The 23,353-nt window shown below is 36.6% G+C and overlaps 1 protein-coding gene across 1 annotated transcript in view; it reads left to right on the top strand.

The window, feature by feature from the left end:
* Nucleotides 1-468: 468 nt before the first annotated feature.
* Nucleotides 469-23,353, top strand: part of STAT4 (signal transducer and activator of transcription 4) — a 93,204-nt gene continuing 70,319 nt past the window's right edge. The window contains exons 1-3 of the mRNA XM_037523726.2: nt 469-707; nt 4,933-5,061; nt 6,278-6,422. Coding sequence (XP_037379623.1) covers nt 4,934-5,061; nt 6,278-6,422 — 273 coding nt within the window. The 5' untranslated portion in view covers nt 469-707; nt 4,933. The remainder of the gene's footprint in view (nt 708-4,932; nt 5,062-6,277; nt 6,423-23,353) is intronic.

Genomic DNA, 23,353 nt, shown 5'->3' with positions numbered 1-23,353 from the left:
CTCCTGGAAACAGCCAGTACCAAGTCTACCTGATAGTGAATTTACAGTGATCTCCAGAATGTGAGTTTGCAAAGGAGGGAGAAGAGTAGAAAAATTGACCACGAAATCATAACCTCACTGGGGAGGTAAGGAGAATCCAGACTCTAATCAGGGCAGGTGGAAAAGCTGAACTTTGAGCTTGCTTTAGGCACCCACATAAGCAGATTGAATTCTTTCTACCTCTTTAAATCTATCTTCCTTATCTTTATTTTCCTGAAGCTTTATAGAATTTTTACTGTGTGTCAGGGGATTTAAGTCTAGCTTATAAAACATGAAATGAAAGAAGTAGTAAAACCCCTGGATACTTCTCCACTCTAAGTGGCTTACTTTGGCCACCTCTGTGGAGGATTTAGAACCAAATGAGACGCAATCCAGCTTCCCTCCAGCACTGTGATTCTAGAACAGACCCAAGTCACAAAAGGACAAGAACAAGCACATAGCAACCAAGTACAGTTACTCAGTGAGGCTGGAGGATGCTGGGCCAGTGAGGGCAGGTGGCCTTCACAGGAGCTGGCCCAAATCTTTGAATAAGGCTGTCCTCCTAGTGAGCAGACCCTGCTGGAGTTGGAGCACAGTGAGGTCTGAGTTTGATGTTTTGATCTTGCCTACTCAGCTTTTCTATCCCAGAGGCTGGCTCACAAGTACGAGTGAAGCCTGAAAGGAGGAAGGTAAGAAGTCAGGTTCTTAGCTCCAGGCAAGTAAGTCTAACTAAGTCCGCTGGGGGTGGGGGTGGGGGCAAGGTGGGAGTGGGAGTGGGGGTGGGGGTCGGGTGGGGGGTTGGGGAGGTAAGTCTCAGATCCTTTGGGGAACCCACTGAAAAAAATGAATATATGTAATCCTCACCCAGACCCCCAACTCCTCCTGACATCTTTGGGTCACCTGGAGTTGCAGGAGTGGCCGACTGGTAGGGATGAAAAGACAGGGCAACCTACAAAGGGGCTCCAACCTGTTTCTGCCCTTTAGTTAACATTTCTAGACTAGAGAGTGGGTGGGAACCAACCCAAGTAAAGTCCCAGAGACTCTAAAGTTGACGCACAGGAAAGCCTCAAGTGGGAGGAGAGATGCAAATCCCCTACTGACTAGGGCGTTAGTGGCTTTGTCTAGGAGACTGCGAGGGGCGATTCTGAATTGGGCGATTCTGAATTTGGACTCCGAGCGCGGCCTGGGACCAGGGCTGAGAGAGTCAGGTAAGTAGAGTAGACGACACCTACTTTTGGATTCTCTGGCAGTGGCTGTTCCAGGAAATGCTTAGGCAGGATGCTACCAGGGTTTTGTTCTTCCCTTGTTGTTTTGGCAGTTTTATTTTAACCTGTTTGAGGATGGCTGATTTTAAAAAGGAGAGTCAGACTATGCTATTCGAAGATGCCCACTGTGCAGCTCAGTGGGGACTAGTGCTCTCTGCCTCAGGGATCTGAACAGGGGTGGGACAGTTGAGGCTGAAGTGGAGGTGCGTCTGTGCCTACAGCTGCAAGTGAGCCCCTCTACACTTTCTTAGCCAGCTTCTATCGAGCTGTGATGTCTGACATTAGCTTGTGTACCTTAAAATCTAGCAGTGGCTAGAGTAATCAGTGATTGTGGCTTTCATGAGAGCTGGTGAAATTTTAAGGCAGGTCATCTCTTTTTTTGCAAGCTAGAGCAAATGTGGCCAAAGTGGCTCCGGAGGAAGAAACAGTGGGACAAAAAGCACCTTTATGGGAATCTTCTAGGTCCAGACACTCAAAGAAAATACATTTTCAAAATAAATACTCCACTGTTTTCTTGGCATGGGGGACGAGTCCTTAGAGAGTGAAAGCAAAGAAATTACTGAATGAGTTTAGAAGGCATTTACAGAAGCTGCAACAGAAAAGACTAACCTTCCCTATTTCAGCCTTGAGTTCAGCTCTCTGGAAGGTGGACCCATGTCCTAGGAGTGATTCGTCTAAAGTCAGGATAGGGGCCTCCCCTGGTGGCACAGCGGTTAAGCGCTGGGCTGCGAGGCTGCCCGCAGCCTTTGCAGCTCCAGTTTGTTCCCCGGCCGCCAGTGAGGGTCCCACCAAAAAAAAAAAAAAAAGATAAAGTCAGGATAGGTTCCAACAAATCAATTCAGAGAACAGATTTCAATGAAATCATGGTAAGAATTTACAATGGTAGCTATTGCAATGCTATTTCAACTCATGATCTCCCTTGTCATTAATTGGAATAAAACGAAAGGGGTATAGCAGGGTATGTCAATAATAGTATGTGAACAAAGTCTCCAATTTTGTGTGTTCCAGCATCTGTAAAGTCAACTGTGTGTGGTAGCAGAAAACTGCAGGTAGTTCCTTAGGAGCTGTACTTCCTGGGTAGGAGTCACTCATTGAGCCTCCTTGCCCCAAAGAAATTTTTCCATTTTAAAGAAGGGGTGACACTTAACTATCTGCCTGCCCTATTCAAAACTACATCAGGGGTACTACTCTTCATTTAACAAGCTCTTGAGTACTTAGAGTACGCCTAGAAATGTATTGTGTCAAGGTCTTCATAAATAGTGATAGGAAAAGGAAACATTTTCCTAGTTGCTTTCTTTTGGCAAAACATTGGAGAAATTTTCTTCCCTACATTGAGATCAGGGAAAAGTTGTCCCCAGATGGTTCCAAATGAGAACTATTATCATGATGCTGTTGTAGGCAAAAGGAAACCTTAACTTACTTGTAAGATTTGTTAAAATACTGTGGTGATTAATTCAAAAAAATTCTTTTCTTTGGGACTGCTTACACAATATTAAAAATCTTGACTTTCAAAAAAGAAAAACACTGTAACTTCAAACTGATGTCATGCTAATTTCCCTAAGTTAAGAATTATATCTAATTTGGCTAGGGTGGGGTTAGCTGGGGGAAACACATACTTTTGTTTTATGACAAGCTGTCAAATACGTATCAAATGTGGTTTCTTCTTCCTTAAGTAACTTGAGGGTTTAACCACTGTCCAATGCACGTCAGAGACAACATAAAAGTTGGTTTAATAACTTTGTGTAGTGGATCATCACAGAGAAAAACATAAATGTTCATTGGTTCAGAAATATTTTGAACTCAAAGAATTAAAGTCCATAAGATTCATATATGAAACTCTTCATATAGCTAAGATAGAATTAAATGAGAAGTCTAGGAACATAAAACTGACTCTAGAACCCAGATGAATATGAAATAAAGAGAAAAGGATCAGGCAGTTTCACATAAAAGCAGCTTTTAAAGGATACCTCTTGTGTAAAGCATTAGTAGACCAACAGGTCCTAAGAGACACCGGTTTCCCCTACTATCTAAAAGTAGAATTTTCCTATGAAACTTTCCATAAGTGAAACGGAGTAAAGCAAAGAAGCAACTGCCATTTATTTATAGTCAAACCTTGAACAATATGTGTTCATGGGTCATCGTCTATGCAGATTCTTTTCTATCCACACTTCGCATTCACAGATTCAACCAGAATCTGCGGATGGGAAACCCACAGATACGGTTACGGGCAAATATGTGCACTTTGTGTGCAGATTTTCAACTCTGTGAAGGTTAATACTTTAACCCTGGTATTGTTCAAGGGTCAGCTGTATATGAAAAAAAAAAATCTACCAAATCATCCCAAATAACACATAAAGCCTAAAGTAAAAGCAGGCATGATAATGTACATACACAGTAGTTCCCAAGTGGGGGGTGTGTCCTGCATCGACTTTTCACTGCCCTAGAATTGCTTGCTGCTAAAGAAATGCTAAACATTGGGCCTCCCTGGTGGCGCAAGGGGTTAAGCACAGCACTGTGAAGCTGTCCACAGCCTCTGCAGCAAGAGTTCGATTCCTCAGCCAGCCAGGGAGCTACCCACTGAAAGGTTCAGTGCAGTAAAGAAAAAGAGAGCCAAGCTAAATTTCTCGAAGGGGGGGTGGGAATTTACTGTGCCTCGGGTGGGATTCACGGACCCATGGTGGGACTGGGGGAGGCAGGCTTTTATAGGGTGAGGAGAGGTCAGATGGGAGACACGGTTTGCCGGCGGGAAAAGATTCTAGGTCAGGGAGGGGTTCATTGTCTGAATTTTCTAGGCAGGCTTCTGCATTCCTGCCCCCAGGTGGGCTTCCTGGTGGGCTTTTGCATTTCATCCTCCTGCATTGACCTTTCACCCACATGGTGCAGCAGACCTCTCCTGCCTTGCCTGCTGCTCCCCTCAGTAGTTTATTTCAGTCGGTCTGCCTGTTGTCTTCCCCACTCTCTCTGGTAAATCCTCTCACCCCTGCACCTCTGGCCTGTACCCCAGTTCTTGTATGCATAAATAAATAAATCTAAAAAAAATGCTAAACATTGCAAAAGCAAAGTATTTTTTTTCTTAAAAGCAATCTTTGGATCTTTTTCGGCAAGCAAAAACAGATACTAACAGAAGTCTTTTGTAAAAGCAAAGAGGCTAAACAAAAACTTTCAAAACTGGGGGGACATCTGTATAGAAAATGTTAAAAGTGTGTCATTTGCCTTTAAGAAGCTCAGTCTAATATATAGATGGAGCACTGGACAGGGAGGAGTAAGAATATTAATTTGGTGGGATAGGAAGTGGTTTGAGCAGTGTTGGGTAGAAGGAAAACTTCCTAGAGAAGGTGGAACAGCAATTCCTATTAGCAAAGGAAGTACTTTTGATTTAGAGAATTTAAGTTAGAGAATACTGAGGATTTGAGTTAGAGAATACTGTCCCCTTCGTTAGGAATGACTTAGGGAAAAACTTAGATTGATCTATCTATGGGTTGCAAGCATATTCTCTTTTCTGTTTCTTAGGATGAGTATAAAAGAAGAAGCATTTTTCTACAGTTAATTCATGGATAATATTGTCTTTGCTTGAAATTTAGGAAAATATGTACAGCAGTTATTAATTAAACATTATTTTTAAACTCAAATTTTATCTCTTGTTTTATAGCATGTCTCAGTGGAACCAAGTTCAACAGTTAGAAATAAAATTTTTGGAGCAAGTAGATCAATTCTATGATGACAACTTTCCTATGGAAATTCGACATCTGTTGGCCCAATGGATTGAATGTCAAGACTGGTAGGATCAAACATTGTGTTTCCCCTTGACACGATGCACAAATACTGTGCCCTGTCCATATGGATTTATTCTATAGTCCACTTTTGATTCAGTAGATGCATTCTCAAGGGTGAATCATTCTTTTCTGTTCTCATGTATTATAAATGAGAACTTAATTGTTCCTAGTGCCTTGATTTTCTGTGGTCCAAAATCCAAACAATTTTTTATATATTTAAAAGTCAAGAAGTGAAGCTATAATTTATATCTATTATATCTATCAGACTCAATAGAAATAATTTTTTTCCTTAGTCTATTTTACAAATGTTCTTTAAAACTACCTTAAGTGATTAAAAAATTTTGCTTTAAACAGCCATCTAATTTTTTATTGTGGTAATATATATATAACATTTTTAAATCATTTGCAAATGAATAACTTAGTGGTGTTAAATATATTCACATTGTTAGAAAATCATCTCCACCATCCATCTGCAGAGCTGCTTATTCTTCCCAAGCTGAAACTCTGTATCCATTAAATAATACCCCTCATATTCTCTGCTCTGGCCCCTGGCAAACAACATTCTATTTTTTTGTCTCTATGAATCTGACTTTTCTAAATACTTCATATAAGTGTAATTGCATAAAATTTGTCTTTTGTGGCTGACATTTCACTTAGCATACTTTTTCCAAGTTTTATTCATGTACATTTTCTATACTTTTTAAGACCGAATAATATTCTGTAGTACATATATAACACATTTTGTTCATCCACTAATCTGTCAATAGACATTTGAGGTGTTTCCACCTTTTCGCTAATGAAAATAAAGTTGCTGAGGACACTGGTGTACAAATATCTGTTTAAGTTCCTGCTTCTTGTTCTTTTGGGTATCTACCCAGAAGCAGAATCACTGTATGTAATTCTATATTTATATTTGGAGACTCTCCTGCCTGTTTTCACAATGGCTGCACAATTTTACATTTCAGCCAGCAATATACAAGAGTCCCATTTTCTCCAGATCCTCTCCAACATTTGTTATTTTGTGTTTTTGATAATAATCATTCTAATAGATGTCAAGTGGTATCTCCTTGTGTTTTGATTTGCATTTCCTGATGATTAAGGATGTTGAATATTTTCCCTGTGTATGGAATAGAATTTTCACTTTAAAATTTCATATGGTATAAAAATAAAAGACATTTTCCTAAGTTGTCTCCTGCTATATACAACACTTTTGTTTTTTAGGGAGGTGGCTTCTAACAATGAAACTATGGCAACAATTCTTCTTCAAAACTTGTTAATACAACTGGATGAACAGTTAGGTCGTGTTTCCAAAGAGAAAAACCTGCTCTTGATTCACAACCTAAAAAGAATTAGGAAAGTCCTTCAGGTAAGAATTGTTCCACTTTTTCAAAATAATTGGATTTGTGAGTCTTAAAATTTGTGAAAAAAAAAAAAAAAGTAAAGTATATATTCATGATTCTTAAACCAAATTTAAAGGAAAACATGAATTCTCTTGAATTTTGTGCTCAGTTTTAGTTCATTACTAAGTGTTTATTTTTCATGAAATTTTGAACCTAAAATACACTATAACTGGGAGGATGTGTGTAATTTGCATATGCCTTGTTTACTAGCTATGATCAGATTTGACAACATGAAGGAGTATTTGAAAGATAATGGTTTTATGGCTTTGCCACTCCCTCTCTTAGGTAACAACTTAGAGTATTGGTACCATAGGTGGAGGCATCATAGTTGTATGTATTTTTCTACTAAAGACTTGGTTTAAATCTCACCTCCTTTGAAAGAATTCTTTAGCACACACCAGTCCTCTGCTCCAAAGATTCATCCAGGAAAATCCCATCTTTTTATGTTCCCACAGCACCTGGAACACATCTGGAGCATGAGAGTTTCTATATCCTACATTTCTGTTGTTACTCAGTGTTAATCTTTTCCTCATTGTGGGTTCCTTGAAGCAAAGATTTCAGTATTTAACTTAAATTCCACCACAAGATTGCGTTTATGGTAGATGTGTAATATTCATTGATTAAAGGGGCAAATGAATCAGGAGGTCTAACAAATTAAGGGCAAGCTAATGTTGAGCTACTTCCAGAGGTGCTAACATAACAAACTCCAAAGATGGAGTAACATGTACTGAGCGTCTCTACAACATCCTAGATAACATGAAGAGCACATAACTTTTTCTCAGTGAAGCGATTTTTGTTTTTTTTTTAAAAGATTTATTTATTTATTTATACATGAACTAGACTGCAGACCAGAGGTGCGGGAGGGTGAGAGGATTCACCAGAGACAGAGCGGGGAGCAGAACAGGTTGATTGACTGAAAACATTGCTGAGAGGAGCAGTGGGCGAGACAGGAGAGGTATGCTGCGCCATGTGGGTAGCTCTGCGGCTGGCAGGGATCAAACTGGCACTGCAGAGGCTGGGAACAACTTTACAGTGCTGTGCTTAACCCCTTGCGCCACCAGGGAGGCCCTCAGTGAAGTGTTTTTTGACTCCAAACTCACTATGAATATATTCTTAGACAATTTAACTTAGATTATAATAGAAATGTGCTGGAAGCCACTAACATTTGTGAGAGGGACACATTATGTTGTTCTTCCTATTGCTTGGATTGCACTGAGTCTTTCTCTTTTAATACCTAACTAATTTGTCAGACATTTGACTGGGGTAGAAAAATAGATTGTTGCCAGCAAAATAGAATTTTCAGTGCAGAGAGCAAACTATCTCTTTTGGAAATAAAACATTTAACATTGGCTTCTTTGGTTTTGTGTTCTAATCTATAATCCAAAAACAAGGGCTGTCCTGTAGCTCCCCACAAGTCAAATGGGGCCACTGTTTTGTATGGCCTATGACTAAGAATTTTTTTTTTTTCATTTTTGAGTGGTTGGAAAAGAATATAAATAACATAAATAAAAATATTTGACATAAAAATTTTATGAAATTCAAATTTCTGTATTTTAGTGGATCACAGCCCTGCTGACTCATTTCCATATTGACTCTGGCTGCTTGTGCCTTACAGTAACAGATCAGAATTACAACTCTGAAACCTAAAATAAAAATGACTCTTTATGGGAAAGTTTGCCAACCTATGACCTAGAAGCCAAGGGCCTGCAGGTCATTTGCTAGAGGGACACAGATGTGTAAAATGGATATATTCATTGGAAATTCTAACTCTTGAAATATTGCCTTAGGCAAGTCACTTAAGCTTTCTGCATTCCGCATTCTGATATTTTTCACGTAAATTAGGATGCTTATAACCACTGTTTGGGACTGTGAGGAAGACTGGAGCTTTCATTCTGGCAATAAAATAGACTTTCAATAAAAGGTTCTAGTTATTAATAGGGAAAATATCAAGATCTTCTGAGTTAATTCCAGGGTGGGTGTGCAGTTCATCTTTCTGTCTGGGTGGGGATAAGATTGAGAAGCTGCTGGAGAACCTGCAGAACTCTTAGTCCCATTTCCACTCAAGCAAAACCTCATCTGCTTGTGTCACTGGCCCTCTAGATCTTGCCTCTTTAGACATTTCCCAACAAACTGCCTGAGCTCTTCAACATTCCTGCTCCAGAAAATAGATCTACTCTGTGTTCCCAATGCACACCAGGCTCCCTCTTGAATGGTTCTGAGCCTTTGCCCGCCACAGTGCAGAGTGGTGAGGAGTGGTGAGGAGTGCTGTGCCCCTCTGCCTCCAATCCGGCTCCCACTCTCCATAGAAGACCTGTGGAGGCCCCTACGCAGCAAAGAAACCTTTGCTAGGAGCTTTAGCCCTTTTTCTCCACCCACACTGAGCAGTAGGTGCAAGATAAACAGCATCATGTTGTGCCCCTCTCGGGGCTGGAGGTGTTTAAACAGGCCACAGACTCTTTGAGGGTAAAAGCCTGACCTCCTTTTGTGACCTGCCCCTCCCTCCAGTAGCCTGTAAGTTCTACAAACCAAGAACTCAAAAAAAGCAGTTGGGTTCATTTTGTGAACTGCCAAAAAGCACTGCTGTTTCCGTCTTGCGCTTCTGAATATTTCATTTTATAAACTATACTTACTGGGTATTCGTGTTAATTCAGACTATCATAGAAAATAATAATAACATCATCAACTATGATTTTACACCTAAACAACCTACATGTAACCTATCATATTCCCAATGTTTTTTCAAAAACAAATCTTTTTGATAAAGCAGTCTCCTCCCTTTCACCAAGAAGAAAAAAAGAAAAAACCTCTTGTCAAATGACTATTGACATTGTGCTTCTCTGGTTTGAGCATTTTCATCCTCAATAATTTTAAATATAATCAATTTTAACTATTAAGGCAAAAAAAAAAAAAAGAACACCATAATACTAGGAGAACTAAAAGAAGGTGTAAGGTAAATTTATTTATTTTAGTTCTTTATGGAATAACAGATCTTCAATTTCAATATTATAATTTACTATTCTATCAGAATTTGGAATGGCTTTAAATTAAATGAAACAAAACCACTTAAAACAAGCATGAAAGACAAGTTCTGAGAACAGGGAACACCTCAAGCTCACCTTAGCCCCTTTGAGGGGAGGCATCCTCAGGTCAAGACCAGGGAGAATTGCATCTGCTTGAATCTTTGATCTGTGACTTATTTGCTGTGTGGCTTGGGCAAAACATTTATACTCTCTGGTCTCACATTAGTACTTGCGCCAGAGGGATGTTAAGAGCATTCAAATAATTGTAAAGCATATGGCAAGAGCTAGGTTAGAGTTTGCTAAAAATAAATATCTGTTATTGGATTTTTTTTCACCAATAGACTTAATTTTTATAGCAATTTTATAATGGTTTACAGAAACTACATAAAGTTCTCATATACTTCCTCTTCACCCCCACCCAGTTTCCCTTGCATCGAAGTATTCATAGTCTATGTAGTGCTGTTGTGATACATTATTTTAACTTGAATTGCAAGATTACATTAGGATCCATGCACTGTGATATACAGTCTTAAGGAATTTGGCAAATGCATAACCATTTGAGTTTCACTACCCTAAAAATCCCTCTGCTCTATCAGTTCATCTATCCATCCCCAAACTCCTGACAATCACTGATCTTACTTTTTTATTGTTTTTATAGTTTTGCCTTTTCCATAATGTCATACAGTTGGAATCATATAGTATATAGCCTTTTCAGCTTGGCATCTTTCACTTAGTAATATGCTTTTGTTTCCTTCACGCCTCTTTGTACCTTAGTAGTTCATTACTTTTTATTGTGGTATGTTTTTTCCCTTGTATAGATGTACTACAAATTTGTTTATACAATTTTGGCAATTATGAATAAAGATTATATTTACATTCATGTACAGATTTTTGTGGGGGCAGGAGTTTTTAACCCATTTGGGTAGATACCTAGGAGTCTAATTGCTAGATTCTTATTCTTGGACTTTCTATTGCAAACATCTTTTTCTTACTCCTTTTCCTTTCTGTGTCTTAGTCTGTTCAAGTTGCCATAACAAAAATACAGTTCATTGGCTTATAAATAGACATTTTCATTGACAGTACAAGACACTGGCAGATTCAATGTCTGATTTGACTTACTGGTTCATAGAGGCCCTGGTTCATAGAAGTTCATATAACCTCTCATGCAGAAGAGGGGAGGGAGTTACTACCTCTTAATACTATCATATTAGGGGTTAAAATTCAACATGTGAATTTGGAGGGACAGAAACATTTAGTCTATAGAATGACTTAAAAAAATACTGCATATTCATAATGATATATAGCTAGCAGTAAAATTGTTGAGTCATGGAATAACTAGTAATTGTACTAGTTAATGCCAAAATTGCTTCCCATAATACTTATACTAGTTTACACTCTCACAGTAGAATAAGGGTTCTGGAATTATATCCTTACTCATACATCTATGTTCAGATATCATGTACCAAGCTGGTGTTGTCTTCATCTTATTTCTTCAGTTTTAATTTGTTCTTTTCTAATTTTATTCAATTTATTTTCACTTTTTCCTCTTATAAATGATTTTAATTCTATAAGTTTTGAGGCACACATAAATTATATATAATATATAGAAAGTATATATTATATATAAGGAATATATAAATACATTTTAATTTGTAGTGTTCTCATATTGTTCATATCTAAATAGTACTTGGTTCCAGTTTTGACTTCTATTTCTACCTAAAGATTTATATTTATATATTATATTTCTAACTAAATAGACATAGAAATCCTAGGTCAATATGTAACAGAATTTCAAATGCATAGATAAGCTCATCACATTAAAGGATATTACAGAACCAAAACCTTTTCTTAAGCTATAAAACAGAACTATAAATAGGGGCTGACACACATTTGTCTTATATTATTAGATTCTAGAAATACTGATTCTATGCATGATAAATTAAAAAAAAACTGAAGGTCACCAGGGAGACAGAAAAGATGTCAAAAGTAGCAAAGAGAACAATTATATTATCTATGAATAAATGAGAAAGAAACTGAAAACCAAGTTTAAAACAGTAACAAGAGAATTTCTTCACAGAACTGGAACACAGTATCCATCAACTTAAAATTCTATATTCACCTAAATTATTATACAAAACTCAAAGTTCACCCCATTTATTCCCTTCATGGAAGGCATGGTTACAAGAAGTTAAACATAGATGTTGACTGTGCATGATAAAATTTCACAAATACCATTAAAACAAATGTAAATAGAATGCATAAGAAATTGAAAGCACAAAATAAGATAGCACTGAAAAAAACCCAAAAATCCAAATAATATCTATTCAACAGACAAAGCAGTAATGGTTTTCATAGGATGCCAGTTAAACATGAAATAATTTAAAAATGTGAATGCAATAAAAAAGGTGAGCTGGAGCAGTATTATAAGAAATTTTGGCCTGTAATATGGAATCTGACTCTTACTCTGAGTTTGATGGAAATTGAGAGGTTAAAAGGGAAATGACACAAACTGATTTCTGTTTTAAAGAGTTTGCTCTGGCCGCTAAACAAATGATTGTGAGTCAAGAAGAAATCAGGGAGACCTGCCAGAAAATTTTATTGGTTTTTTTTTTTTTTTTTTGCCTCTCTTTATTAGTTTTTGAAAGCAATATATAGAAGCCTTTTTCTATTATTCTGGAGTTATCACCTTTAATTTATGTGTTTACTAAGTCATGAGAAGCACAGTTACAAGATAGTATTGATGAACAAAATTTTTTAAATCTACATACAATATCCTTTGACCATTTGCTCATTTTTCATCTTGAAATTTTATCATGTGACTTTCTTTTTGTTATTGTTTGCTAACAGTTAAATGAATCTATCTCTTTATGTTCTTGCTTTCTGTGTCACTTTGTACTAAGGACACCTTTTATAAATATCATGTAACAAGTCTTTATTTAGTCAACAAGTGTTTAATGAGTTTAATGAGTTTAATGAGTCCTTATTACGTAATTTGTCACACTCTGAGTGCCTGCAATACAATTGGGAGAACTTATGAAGTTTACAGTCTAAAGAGATCATTTATGTTTTGCTTTTTAATTTATAAGAATGTCTATGTTTATTCATTAACAAGTAGTTTTAGGGAAATAAGGAGAAACAGACATTGGTAGTCTTATCTGATAACAGGGAAAAACCTCCATGAATTAGAAAGCTCAGTTCGGGGTTTTGGGTTAACTCTGTGGTTAGTAATCCTAACACCTAGGATGTCGTCAGTGAAGAGCCATCAAAGGTTATTTAGCCACATAAATCTGTGTTTTTTATTGAAAATATTTCCAGAGTTAGTTTTCTCTCCAGGAAGACCTGTCCCTTATCTGTCAGAAGTTCTCTCCCCCTTCACCTAGCCCTTACTTTCCTTTGCCTCAAATTATATGAATTTAGAAAACTCAGTCAGAGATTAGATAAATTTCAATATCCCTAATGCATAAACTTGGGTTAACTCTGTGGTTAGTAATCCTAACACCTAGGAAGCATTTTTCACCCACCACGGTAATGACTCCGTTAGTGAGAGTTTTAAATTCGATGGGTGCATGCATGGAACCCACACCTTACATGTCTCCTCTCTGCACTACTATGGCCTCTTTTTCACAGGTCATTTGGGTTTACCTGAACAAAAATACATATTGGAGTCTTAAAAACTGAGAAAATTTTGGGTTCCTTCTTGCCTAATCTGTAAAAATATTATTGCTGATTCTGAGTATCTGGTGAGATTTTTAACATAATAAAGTAGAGGATTAGACACATTTTTATAAGACCCAGGGGGAAAAGACATTTAGCTTTAGCTACCTAGCTGCTCTGGATCTGCCAGGTCTTGTCCTCTAACTCATGCTACTTCTCCAGTTCACTCCTCTTCTTCCCCTCTCTATACCACACACTAGGTAGGTAGCAGGTACCAACCTAGGACCTGAAAAGGAACTCAGATGGCCACAGCATGCAGCTCCCAAGAGCTCTGAGTGGAGAATTCAACCGTTCATGTCATTTTGCCTCATTGTAGGTAGCAGTTAGTCACTCATAACATATTTCCCCAAGTTCCCAGCACATACTCCCCACAATCTGCTTTTCTTTGAGATAATTATCTGATGTCCAGCATCACAACACTCAACTTTACAGGCTAAGAAACTGGCCTATATGTCATGTCGTTTAAGATGAAATGTGAATTAGTTGCGAGGTTTTGCTTGTTGCATAATTTGGGGTAGCCAAAAGAAGGCGGATGGTGTGAATCATAATTCCTTGTTATGTGCACATGACACTAAAATGGAATCCAGTGTTATCAACTCAAGATCCCATCCAACTGAAATTTCAGTCATGAAAAATTTTGTGCATATTCCTCTAAGCTTTTACCTTACCAAAGCCTGAATGATTCTTCTCCATCTCTATTAAGTCTTCTCTAATAGTTTATTGTTTGATTTAATTATTCTATCATTATAGAATTATAGTCTTTCCCTTAAATTCTGATTCTCCTTGAAGTGCATGACTGGAGCTACTTAGGTAAATAATAACTTTGTGTATAGAGGTACTTGTCTTTTTATTCCCAATGGTAGTTTGGATTTCTTAAAGTGGGGCTTGTAGAATTTGCTTTGGGTAGAGGGAACCTACTCCATAGGCATTTTTAGATTGAACATTAGTTAAATCATAAGGATTTTAACATTAGGCTAGTATTGATTGCTGAAAATACAAAGTGAAGAGGATCTAGATAAAACTGTTAGGGCAAAATATTTGCAACCTAGAATGGAGACAAAGTACAGATAAATATATATGATACACTGTAGGATCCACCATAGTCAGAGTTTCTGTGATTATAATTGGCAAAGTCTCAAACATTGAACAGGTTCAAAAAGGATGATTCAGGACTTTCTGAAGAGAAGGGAGGAAAGGGAATCATAGATAGGAAAAAGTAAGAGCAATTCCTCGCACAAGACAGGCTCTTCAAGCATTAAAAGCGGGTTCTGTAAGGACCTTGAATGCCTTGCTAAGCACTTTGGATATCATCAGTGAAGAGCCATCAAAGGTTATTTAGCCACATAAATCTATGTTTTTTACTGAAAATATTTCCAGAGTTAGTTTTCTCTCCGGGAAGACCTGTCCCTTATCTGTTAGAAGTTCTCTCCCCCTTCAACCTAGCCCTTACTTTCCTTTGCCTCAAATTATATGAATTTAGAAAACTCAGTCAGAGATTAGATAAATTTCAATTTCCCTAATGCATAAACTAGGGGAACAAATAAAGAATTCATTTGATAAGACAACCACATATGCCAGTGAAGAAGAGGCTATAAAGATATTCAAAGTCTTGTGTTGACTTTTACTCCCCATTGGTTTTGTTTGTTAGGACTGTTGTGGTGGTTGACAAGAAAAATTTGGGCAGATATTCATTTATGTCATTCTACCAGTAGTTTTTAAAATAATATTTTCCTATTTTACTTATTCCTGTTGCATGGAGATGAAGACCCACAAGAATGATTTAAACTGTTCTGAATTCTAAACTGTTCAGGATACTTTTTTTTTAAAAGATTTATATATTTATTTATACAAGCACTGGGTACAGTCAGAAGCACTGGAGGGTGAGAATTTACTGAAGCCAGAGCAGGGAACAGAACAGGCAGACTAACGAAATACACTGCTGAGGGGAGCAGCGGATGTGGCAGGAGAGGTCCGTCACACCCTTGCTGGTGGCCAGGGATCGAACCGGCACTGCAGAGGCTGCAGGCAGCTTTGCAGCCCAATGCTCAACCGGTGCGTCACCAGGGGAGGCCCTCTATAGAGATACTTAAACTAAATCAAGGTGGTTCATTAAGTCTGTTACCTGAAACACTTTTGAAACATTTTATATAAATTTTATAAAAGTAGTTTTAATAAGTTAAAGCAGAAAAATGGGAGCAAAAATAAATCCACTTGCAAGCAATTTGCCAATAGAATACTTTTTTAGATTATTTTCCCTTTCCCTGAGATATAGAGACTTCCAAGGAAACAGAGAAAAAGAAAATGCAGGTGAAAATGGAGGCATGGAGATCTGTTTGGACATTATTGCAATGGGTCAAGGGAAAAGATATGTGCTGAGAGAGGCAGTAGCCATGTGAATGAAAAAAAATGTGCTGGAGTTGAGATAATTTATTGAAACAACTGGCACATAATGAGTAAATAGGTATGAAGTATGTGAGAGAATAAGAAATACGAGATGACCAAGGTTTTACTTTGGGTGATTATATGGATGTTGATGCACCATAAAGATTAGGTTTGGAGAGAGAAGTGGAATAGAATGAGTTAGCTAAATTCTAAGTGATGTGCAATAGGAAGTTAATGGGAGGTAACTAGAACTAATGTGTCTTATATACTTGTCTCTTCCACAAAACTGTGAGTTCCTTAAGCACATTCATCTTGCATCCCTAGTATGTAACATAGAGTCCAGCATGTACTAGGGTATCAATGTCTTGTTTTACAGATGAAACAGCCTTAAAAAAACAACAGCAACAATACTGACTACTCTAACTTGTGATACATTATTTTTTCTCTTCCCCTTTCTTCTCACTCTTCCTTTCCTTCTGTTCATTGCTTGTTAATTTGATTTCATTGCTTGTTAATCTCATTAACACTGTTCTAGAATATACCATTGTTGATACATGAACACCTTCCACATTCATAGATACAACCACATGGCTCTCCAAGCAGTTTACTCAAATTATTTTTTTTGCCAGCAGTATATGAGTTCTAATTTTAGAATATCCTTACCAATATTTGTCATTGTTTTCAGACTACTTTTTGCCAATTTATGATTGCCAAATTGCTGTTGTCATAAATTGAATTTCTGTGATTACTATTCAAATTAAACAACTTCATACTTATGATTCAATAAAGTATGTATGTGTAGATTAGGAATATAATTTTATTTTGCACATAAATGATTATTTCAGCACCATTTGTTGAATAATTCATCATATCCCCACTAATTTATACTGTGTCCATTTTGTGTGTATATATATATATATATATATATATATATCTGTTTTTAGGTCTTGCTATCCTATCTTACTGATCTATTTGTTTATTCGTCTGCATCAATATTGCACTCTTGTTAGAGTTTTATGATAAGGTATGGTATTTGATTGGGGCAAACTACATATTTTGTTATTCATATTCTGGGTTAATTCTTGTCCTTTTTTTCTTTTAAATAAATTTTAGGAACAACATTTTAAGCTTTATGACTATTTTGTTGGGATTTAGATTAGGATTAAATCTATTGATTTAAGAAGGCTTGGTATCTTCATGATATTGAATCTTTCCATCAATGAACACCGAATATCATTACATTTATTTGGGGCTTCTTTGATGTCCTTCAAGACTGTTGTTAAGACTTCCCCCCAAATTTATAACATCTTTCCTTAGATTTATCTGAAACTTTTTAAAAAATTATTGATAATTTTTTAAAAGATTCATTTATGCATACAAGAACTGGTATGTAATCCAGTGGTGCACAGGGTGAGAGGATTCATCAGAGAGAGTGGGGAGCAGAACAGGCAGATCTACTGAAATACACTGCTGAGGGGAGCAGCAGGCAAGACAGGAGAGGTCTGCTGTGCCATGTGGATTATCTCCCTAGCTGGAGGGGATCAAACTCTTGCTGCAGTGGCTGTTGAAAGCTTGATAGAGCTGTCTTTAAGTCCTGTGCCACCAGGGAGACCGCATTTTATTGATAATTTGAGTGGCATCCTTTTTTTCTATCACAGTTTCTATTTGGTCATTGCTAGTACATAGAAATACTCCTGACGTTTGAATACAAGCCTTCCTAAACTCATTCACTGAGTCTACTTTGTGTAGATTCTTTTATTTCCTCTACATAATCATATCATTTGCAAATAAAGAGAAGTCTGATTGTTCTTTTTCAAGTTTTCTTTTACTTATTTCTTTTACTTTCGCAGGATTTTCATTACAGTGTTGAAGTGAAGGAGCCATAGCTGGTGAAATGTTTTGTTAAGAGAATACTTACTATTGGTTTACTGTATTAAGGAAGTTCCCTTATAATACTGGTTTGCAGGGATTTTTAAAAATCTTGATATATATCACAGTTTACCAAATTATTTTCTGCATCAATTAATATAATTATATCTCCTTTAATCCATACTTAAAGTGTTTGACATAGCAATTCTTATATTGCACCATTGTGGGTTACTGAAATAAACTGATTTTATACACTGCCAAATGACTTGCTAACATTTCATTTAGGATTTTGCATCTATTTGCAAATATAGCCTTTTCATTTTACAGCCAGTTTCTGGTTTTAATGTTAATGTTACATTAACCATATAAATGGTTAATAGTGAAATGCTGCCTCTTCTTCTTTCTCCAAAGTGGAGATTATCAGATGTGATAAAAAAATAAGATTATTTGTCTTTTATATGTTTTATGTTAAAAATTATTTATATTTAAGGTTATATCATGATGATTTGATATACACATTCATAAGGAAATGATTACTACATTCAAGGTAATTAATATAGTTGTCTTATTTTTTTGTGTTGTGTTTTTTTTTTTTTTTTGGTGGTAAGAGCACCTGAAATTTACTCTCACCATATTTCCCACATTTGACATTGCATTAGTAACTATACTCATCATGGTCTACATTAAATTTATTCATCCTACATAACTGCTGCTTTGTACCCTTTGACTAACACCCCCCCCCCATTTTCCCCATACCCCCAGCCTTTGGTAATCATATTAATCATCCATTTATTTAGGTCTTTAATTTTTCTCATCAATGGTTTACATTTTTCTTATGTAGGTCTCTCATATCTTATGAATGTACCGTCATTTAACCAGTCCTTTATGAATGGCATTTAGTTTCTTTTACTCCATTATACCTTTAACAACATAATTTAAAACCTCATGCCTAACTTTTGTTTGTATCTTATCATTTTTAAGTGCAATAATTGGTATCTAATGGTTCATTGTCCCCTCCTACATTCTCATGTACAAGCAAGAGGTCAAATGGCAAAGAAGGGACCCTCTTGGGTGTCTCATCCTTTGATGTTTAAAACCATCGCCACACCACTTCAATCTGTTTCCTGTCCTGTAATTTTAAAATCTTTTTTTTTTTAAGATTTATTTATTTATACAAGAACCAAGGTACAGGTCAGAGACACGGGAGGGTGAGAGAATTTACTAGAGACAGAGCGGGTTGCAGAACAGGCAGACAGGCCGAAGACACTGCTGAGGGGAGCAGCAGGCGAGGCAGGAGATGTCTGCCACGCCATGTGGGTTTCTCCCTGGCCGGCCAGGAATCAAACCCACGCTGCAGAAGCTGCGGACAGCTTCACAGGGCAGCGCTCAACCCACTGCACCACTGGGGAGGCCCTACTTTAAAATCTTGACGGAAGGGTATAGCATGAACATACTTCAGAGACTTTTTCAAAGTCTTACCAAGTCCAAATGACCTTAAGGAAATGCCTTCTTTTCTCACTCCTCTGTAAATTAAACCTATTTTCCCATCATTCACTTATCAGTGAAAGAATTTGAGTGATGGAAGAAAATCTGGTTCTTACTGAAAAAAAAAAATTCTCCATGCATTGGAAGATATAAACTATTTTTTGATTAGTGCTAATATTTAGTGCTAATCACCAACCTTACTAATCAATGAATAAACATGTACTTGTTGATAAACTTCTCTATGTAAGGTCTTTTAAAAAGCATGTGAACCACTTTGGTTTCAGATCTCCTCTCAGAGGTAGCCAATTTTCATAAATTGAGCTTCAAACCACAGGAATCCAGAATCATGTAGGTGCCTTATCTCAGTTTCTATAGGTTATGTATTTTTGCCAATGTAGTTTTACCAATTTTTTTTAAAGATTTATTTATTTATACAAGAACTGGGGTACAGGCCAGAGGTGCGGGAGGGTAAGAGAATTCACCACAGACAGAGCAGGGAGCAGAACAAGCAGACGGATGAAAACACTGCTGAGGGGAGCAGCAGGTGAGACAGGAGAGGTCTGCTGTACCATGTGGGTATCTCCCTGGCCAGCCGGAAATCAAACCCGTGCTGCAGAAGCTGCAGATAGCTTCACAGCACTATGCTCAACCAGCTGCGCCACCACGGGGGCCAGTTTTACCAATTTTTAGCAACTTTATTTCTTATTAGAAAGGTGATACATATCCAGCAAAGTAAGTTTAGAAACACAGCTAAGCCAAAAAAAAAAAATCATCTCTAATCCTATCTTTAACTGATAACCTATATTTCTTGCCAATAATTCTATTCATGTATATTTTAACTTATTTTTAAAATAGTCTTATAACCTCCTTCAAAAGCATAATATATTCACTTAAATAATCTATCAAGAATGAAATGGTATTCCATACCACTAAGTATTCCTTTTCAGCATCATTTTTATTTATGTATCACTTGGAAATTACTTACTTTTCCCAGTTTTTCACCAACATAGACAGGAAAGTACATATACTCACTGTTAAAATTTTATTTATATTTATGATTATTTTGTGAAACAGTGATTCTTAACACCATGCATCAAAATCAGAATTATTTTTAATATAGATACCCACTGTTGATATGAGTATGAAGTGATATGTAAATGAAGAGAACATTAGTTACTGCATCAAGTAATCTATCATACAATAGGATTTTATTTATCATGCACTTAACAGTCAAATGTTGATTATTCTTATGGTCACTTGGGTGGCTTTTCCTCTCATTGAAATTCAAGGATCTAAATTCTTTTTATAGTGCTTGGCTTGGCTATTCCAAAGGACCTGGGTATCTTTGGGGAAGGGTGATAAGGAAGGAGAAGGAGCATGAAATCACAGCTACATCTCAGATTCCTTTGTCTAAATATGACACATTATGTGCATTCTATTGGCAAGACTTGTTACACACTTCCACCAGGCAAGGGATGGTAGGAAATCTCAGATGGACTGCCACTCCCACTTCCAAGGATTTGCTTCATCTGGAAGCAGAAATTTTGGTGGACAATTAGATATGTCTGCCACATTTACTAAAACCATTTCAGAAAGCAATTTGTCAATATCAAAGTTTAATGTGACCAAACAATTCCATTTCTAGATATTTATCCTACAGAATTTCTGTCATAGGTAAAGAGAAGACCATGCATATAAAAATATTCATTATCTTACTATTTGTAAAGACAAAGTGCAAAAATGATCTATCATTTGGTGTTCACAGTGTTTAAATTGAAGAATTTCCATGCAGGCTATACAAATAATAAAATATTAGATCTAAATATACTAAAATGGAAGAATGACGATACATTAGTGAGGGGAAATAAAATAGCATTATGTTCAGTGTGATTGATGACAAGTTGTGGAGGGTGAGGTTCTCATCTATTTTTACCTTTTCTGTTATTTAAAATTTAAAAAGCAAAAATTATATCAGTTTTCCTTCAAACCAGATTCCTGGCCCTTACCCCAAATATACAGAATCAGGATCTTCAGGGAATGGGACCCATGAATAGGCTCCTTGAATTTCAACAGGTGGCTAATCTGTAGTTCTTTAAAGCTTCACAAATTATTCTGATAAATTAGAAAAGTTGTGATCACAGCCTTAGGATAAATTTCTAAAACTGGAATTACTATGTCAAAGGGTATGAAAAATGTTAAGGCTTTTGATAAAAATTGCCAAATTGTCCCTTAGTAATGTTCCCATTCACATTCCCAACAGCAGTGTGTAAAAGCTCATTCCATCTTCAACACTGAGTGGTGCAAAATGTTTTAATCTTTGCCAGATTGATAAATGAAAAATAGTATATCTGATTTATTTTGACAGAAACACTAGCTTGTTGCATTTGGGTCTCTTTTGGGAACATTCTGAACCATCTATCTTCCTTTTAAATTGTGTAAAGAGAGTCATCCCTCTAAGTTAGTGTTTCATTATAAAAATTACCTGGGGGAATTATTAAAAAAAAATGTAGATTTCAAGCCTCCCACTTCCAATTCTGATTGAGCAAATTCAGAATTCAGAGACTTTGCAATGAAAAAAATGCATCCCAGGCAGCAGCATCACAAGATCAAAAAATGGAGGGGTTAGGATTTGGATCTTTTGTATCCCTAGAATAGACCCTTAGCTCATGATTTATCCTCGCCTCATCCAAGACCCAGTTCCCTTCTCCTCCCACCAACCAGTCCAAGTCTTCTCTATGTGTCATTAAATCCACATCGATTTCTCCCTCCTCTATACTCTCCAGACCTTCATTTTCAAACAATTCATCCTGACACTTCATCAGACAATGCAATTACTTTAGATAGATGAGAATCGACTTAGAGTAATAAAGATATAGTCTAATAAAAGTTGTAGAAGCATTATTTCAGAACAAGAATACCCCAGGATAGCTTGGAAAATAGTTCAGCAATATGTTACATTTGTGTTGACAATACATTAGCAACAATGACAACCCTATAGAAGGTGAAACTTGAAGTCAGACAGCCTTAGAAAATGAAAGTGCTCCTCCTTGTAAACAAAACAGAGACCACTTTTCCAAACTGGCAAAGATTAAAAACCCTTGATTGTGGACTGAGCAAATCCAGGTGATTCTGATAATCAGACAGGTTTGGAAAGTTTGCTCTTCAGTTGGTGTTCTCAACACTGTCTGCATATTAGAATCATGAAAGACATTTAAACATTAGTCAAGCTCAGCCCCAACCCAGAGTTTCTGTTTCAATTGTTTTTTTTAGAAATAGTTCCTCTGGTTATTACTTACAGCCAAGACTGAGATTCACTGCCCAAATTAATGCTAAAAACTCATGTGCAGATCTCACATATATTTCTTATTCTTTGCCACTTTAAAAGGAGAGAATATTTGAGTTTTCCTAATGGGAGTTATGAATTCCCAAAGATTTCTTTACTATCTCCCTCAAATATATCATTTGTGAGAAGTTTGAATAAATTGATTTTCATTCATTTGCTCAACAATCTGCATGTAAGGAGTTTTCCTTCCAGAGTACTGCTGATGCTGGGGACACTCCTGTCAAGGTACATATCATCTGTCAAAGCGGACAGAAATTATACATGTAATTGCAAGTAGGTAGAATTATATTCCATTCAAATTTTGGATCCCCAATAGCTATCAAAATCTTGTTGGTGGAACCAAGAAACAAATGATTGATTTTTTTTCATTTATAAAAGTAATGTACTTTCCAGTTTATTGTAAAAAAAAAAACAAAATATAGTATATAGAGGGGGAGATAAACAAATTTTCTTTAAATCACACAAACTAATGTATATCAGTATATCAGTTCCAAGAACAAAAATAACAAAAGCAATGATGACAACACAGAAACAAAGGCATATGAAATTTTGTCAGTAAGGCAACTCATTTTGCCAATGGCCCAACAAAAATTATGTGTTTGGCCACTAAATTATATTGGAAGCAAAATTTTACCCTCTTCCATTTTCTTATTGGCTTTCCACTCCAAAGGAATCCCAATTTTTGGGCAAGATCCATAGCACTGGCCCAACGGCTAATGAAATGTTTTGGCAGGAGAGCCCAGTGCTTTCATTGCAGATGAAAGTGACATCACCTGTGATAAGATGTGTTATGTGGTGTTCTCACTAGAACTGACTTCATATTTCTAATAAATGCTCAGCTGAAAAATAGGCAGTGAAATGGAAAACACGAATTATGTAACTGAGAGTTGTGACTTCCTGTTAAACTTTATGGAGGAGGTGAGAATAGAACAGTAAGAGAGAAACTATTTTTAAATGCTTCTTTTTGATACATTGCTGCTGCTTTTACTTTCCCCAATGTCTACACTGTACACAAAGAGTACTTTATTGCCTCTTCATTGCCCTGTATATATATTTAGCTCATAAAAAATAACATCTTAGATAT

Source organism: Talpa occidentalis, unplaced genomic scaffold (assembly GCF_014898055.3).
Source record: "Talpa occidentalis isolate TD23 unplaced genomic scaffold, MPIMG_talOcc4v2.1 talOcc4.3, whole genome shotgun sequence".
Lineage (NCBI taxonomy): Eukaryota > Metazoa > Chordata > Mammalia > Eulipotyphla > Talpidae > Talpa > Talpa occidentalis.
This window is presented reverse-complemented; position numbering and strand designations above follow the sequence as displayed.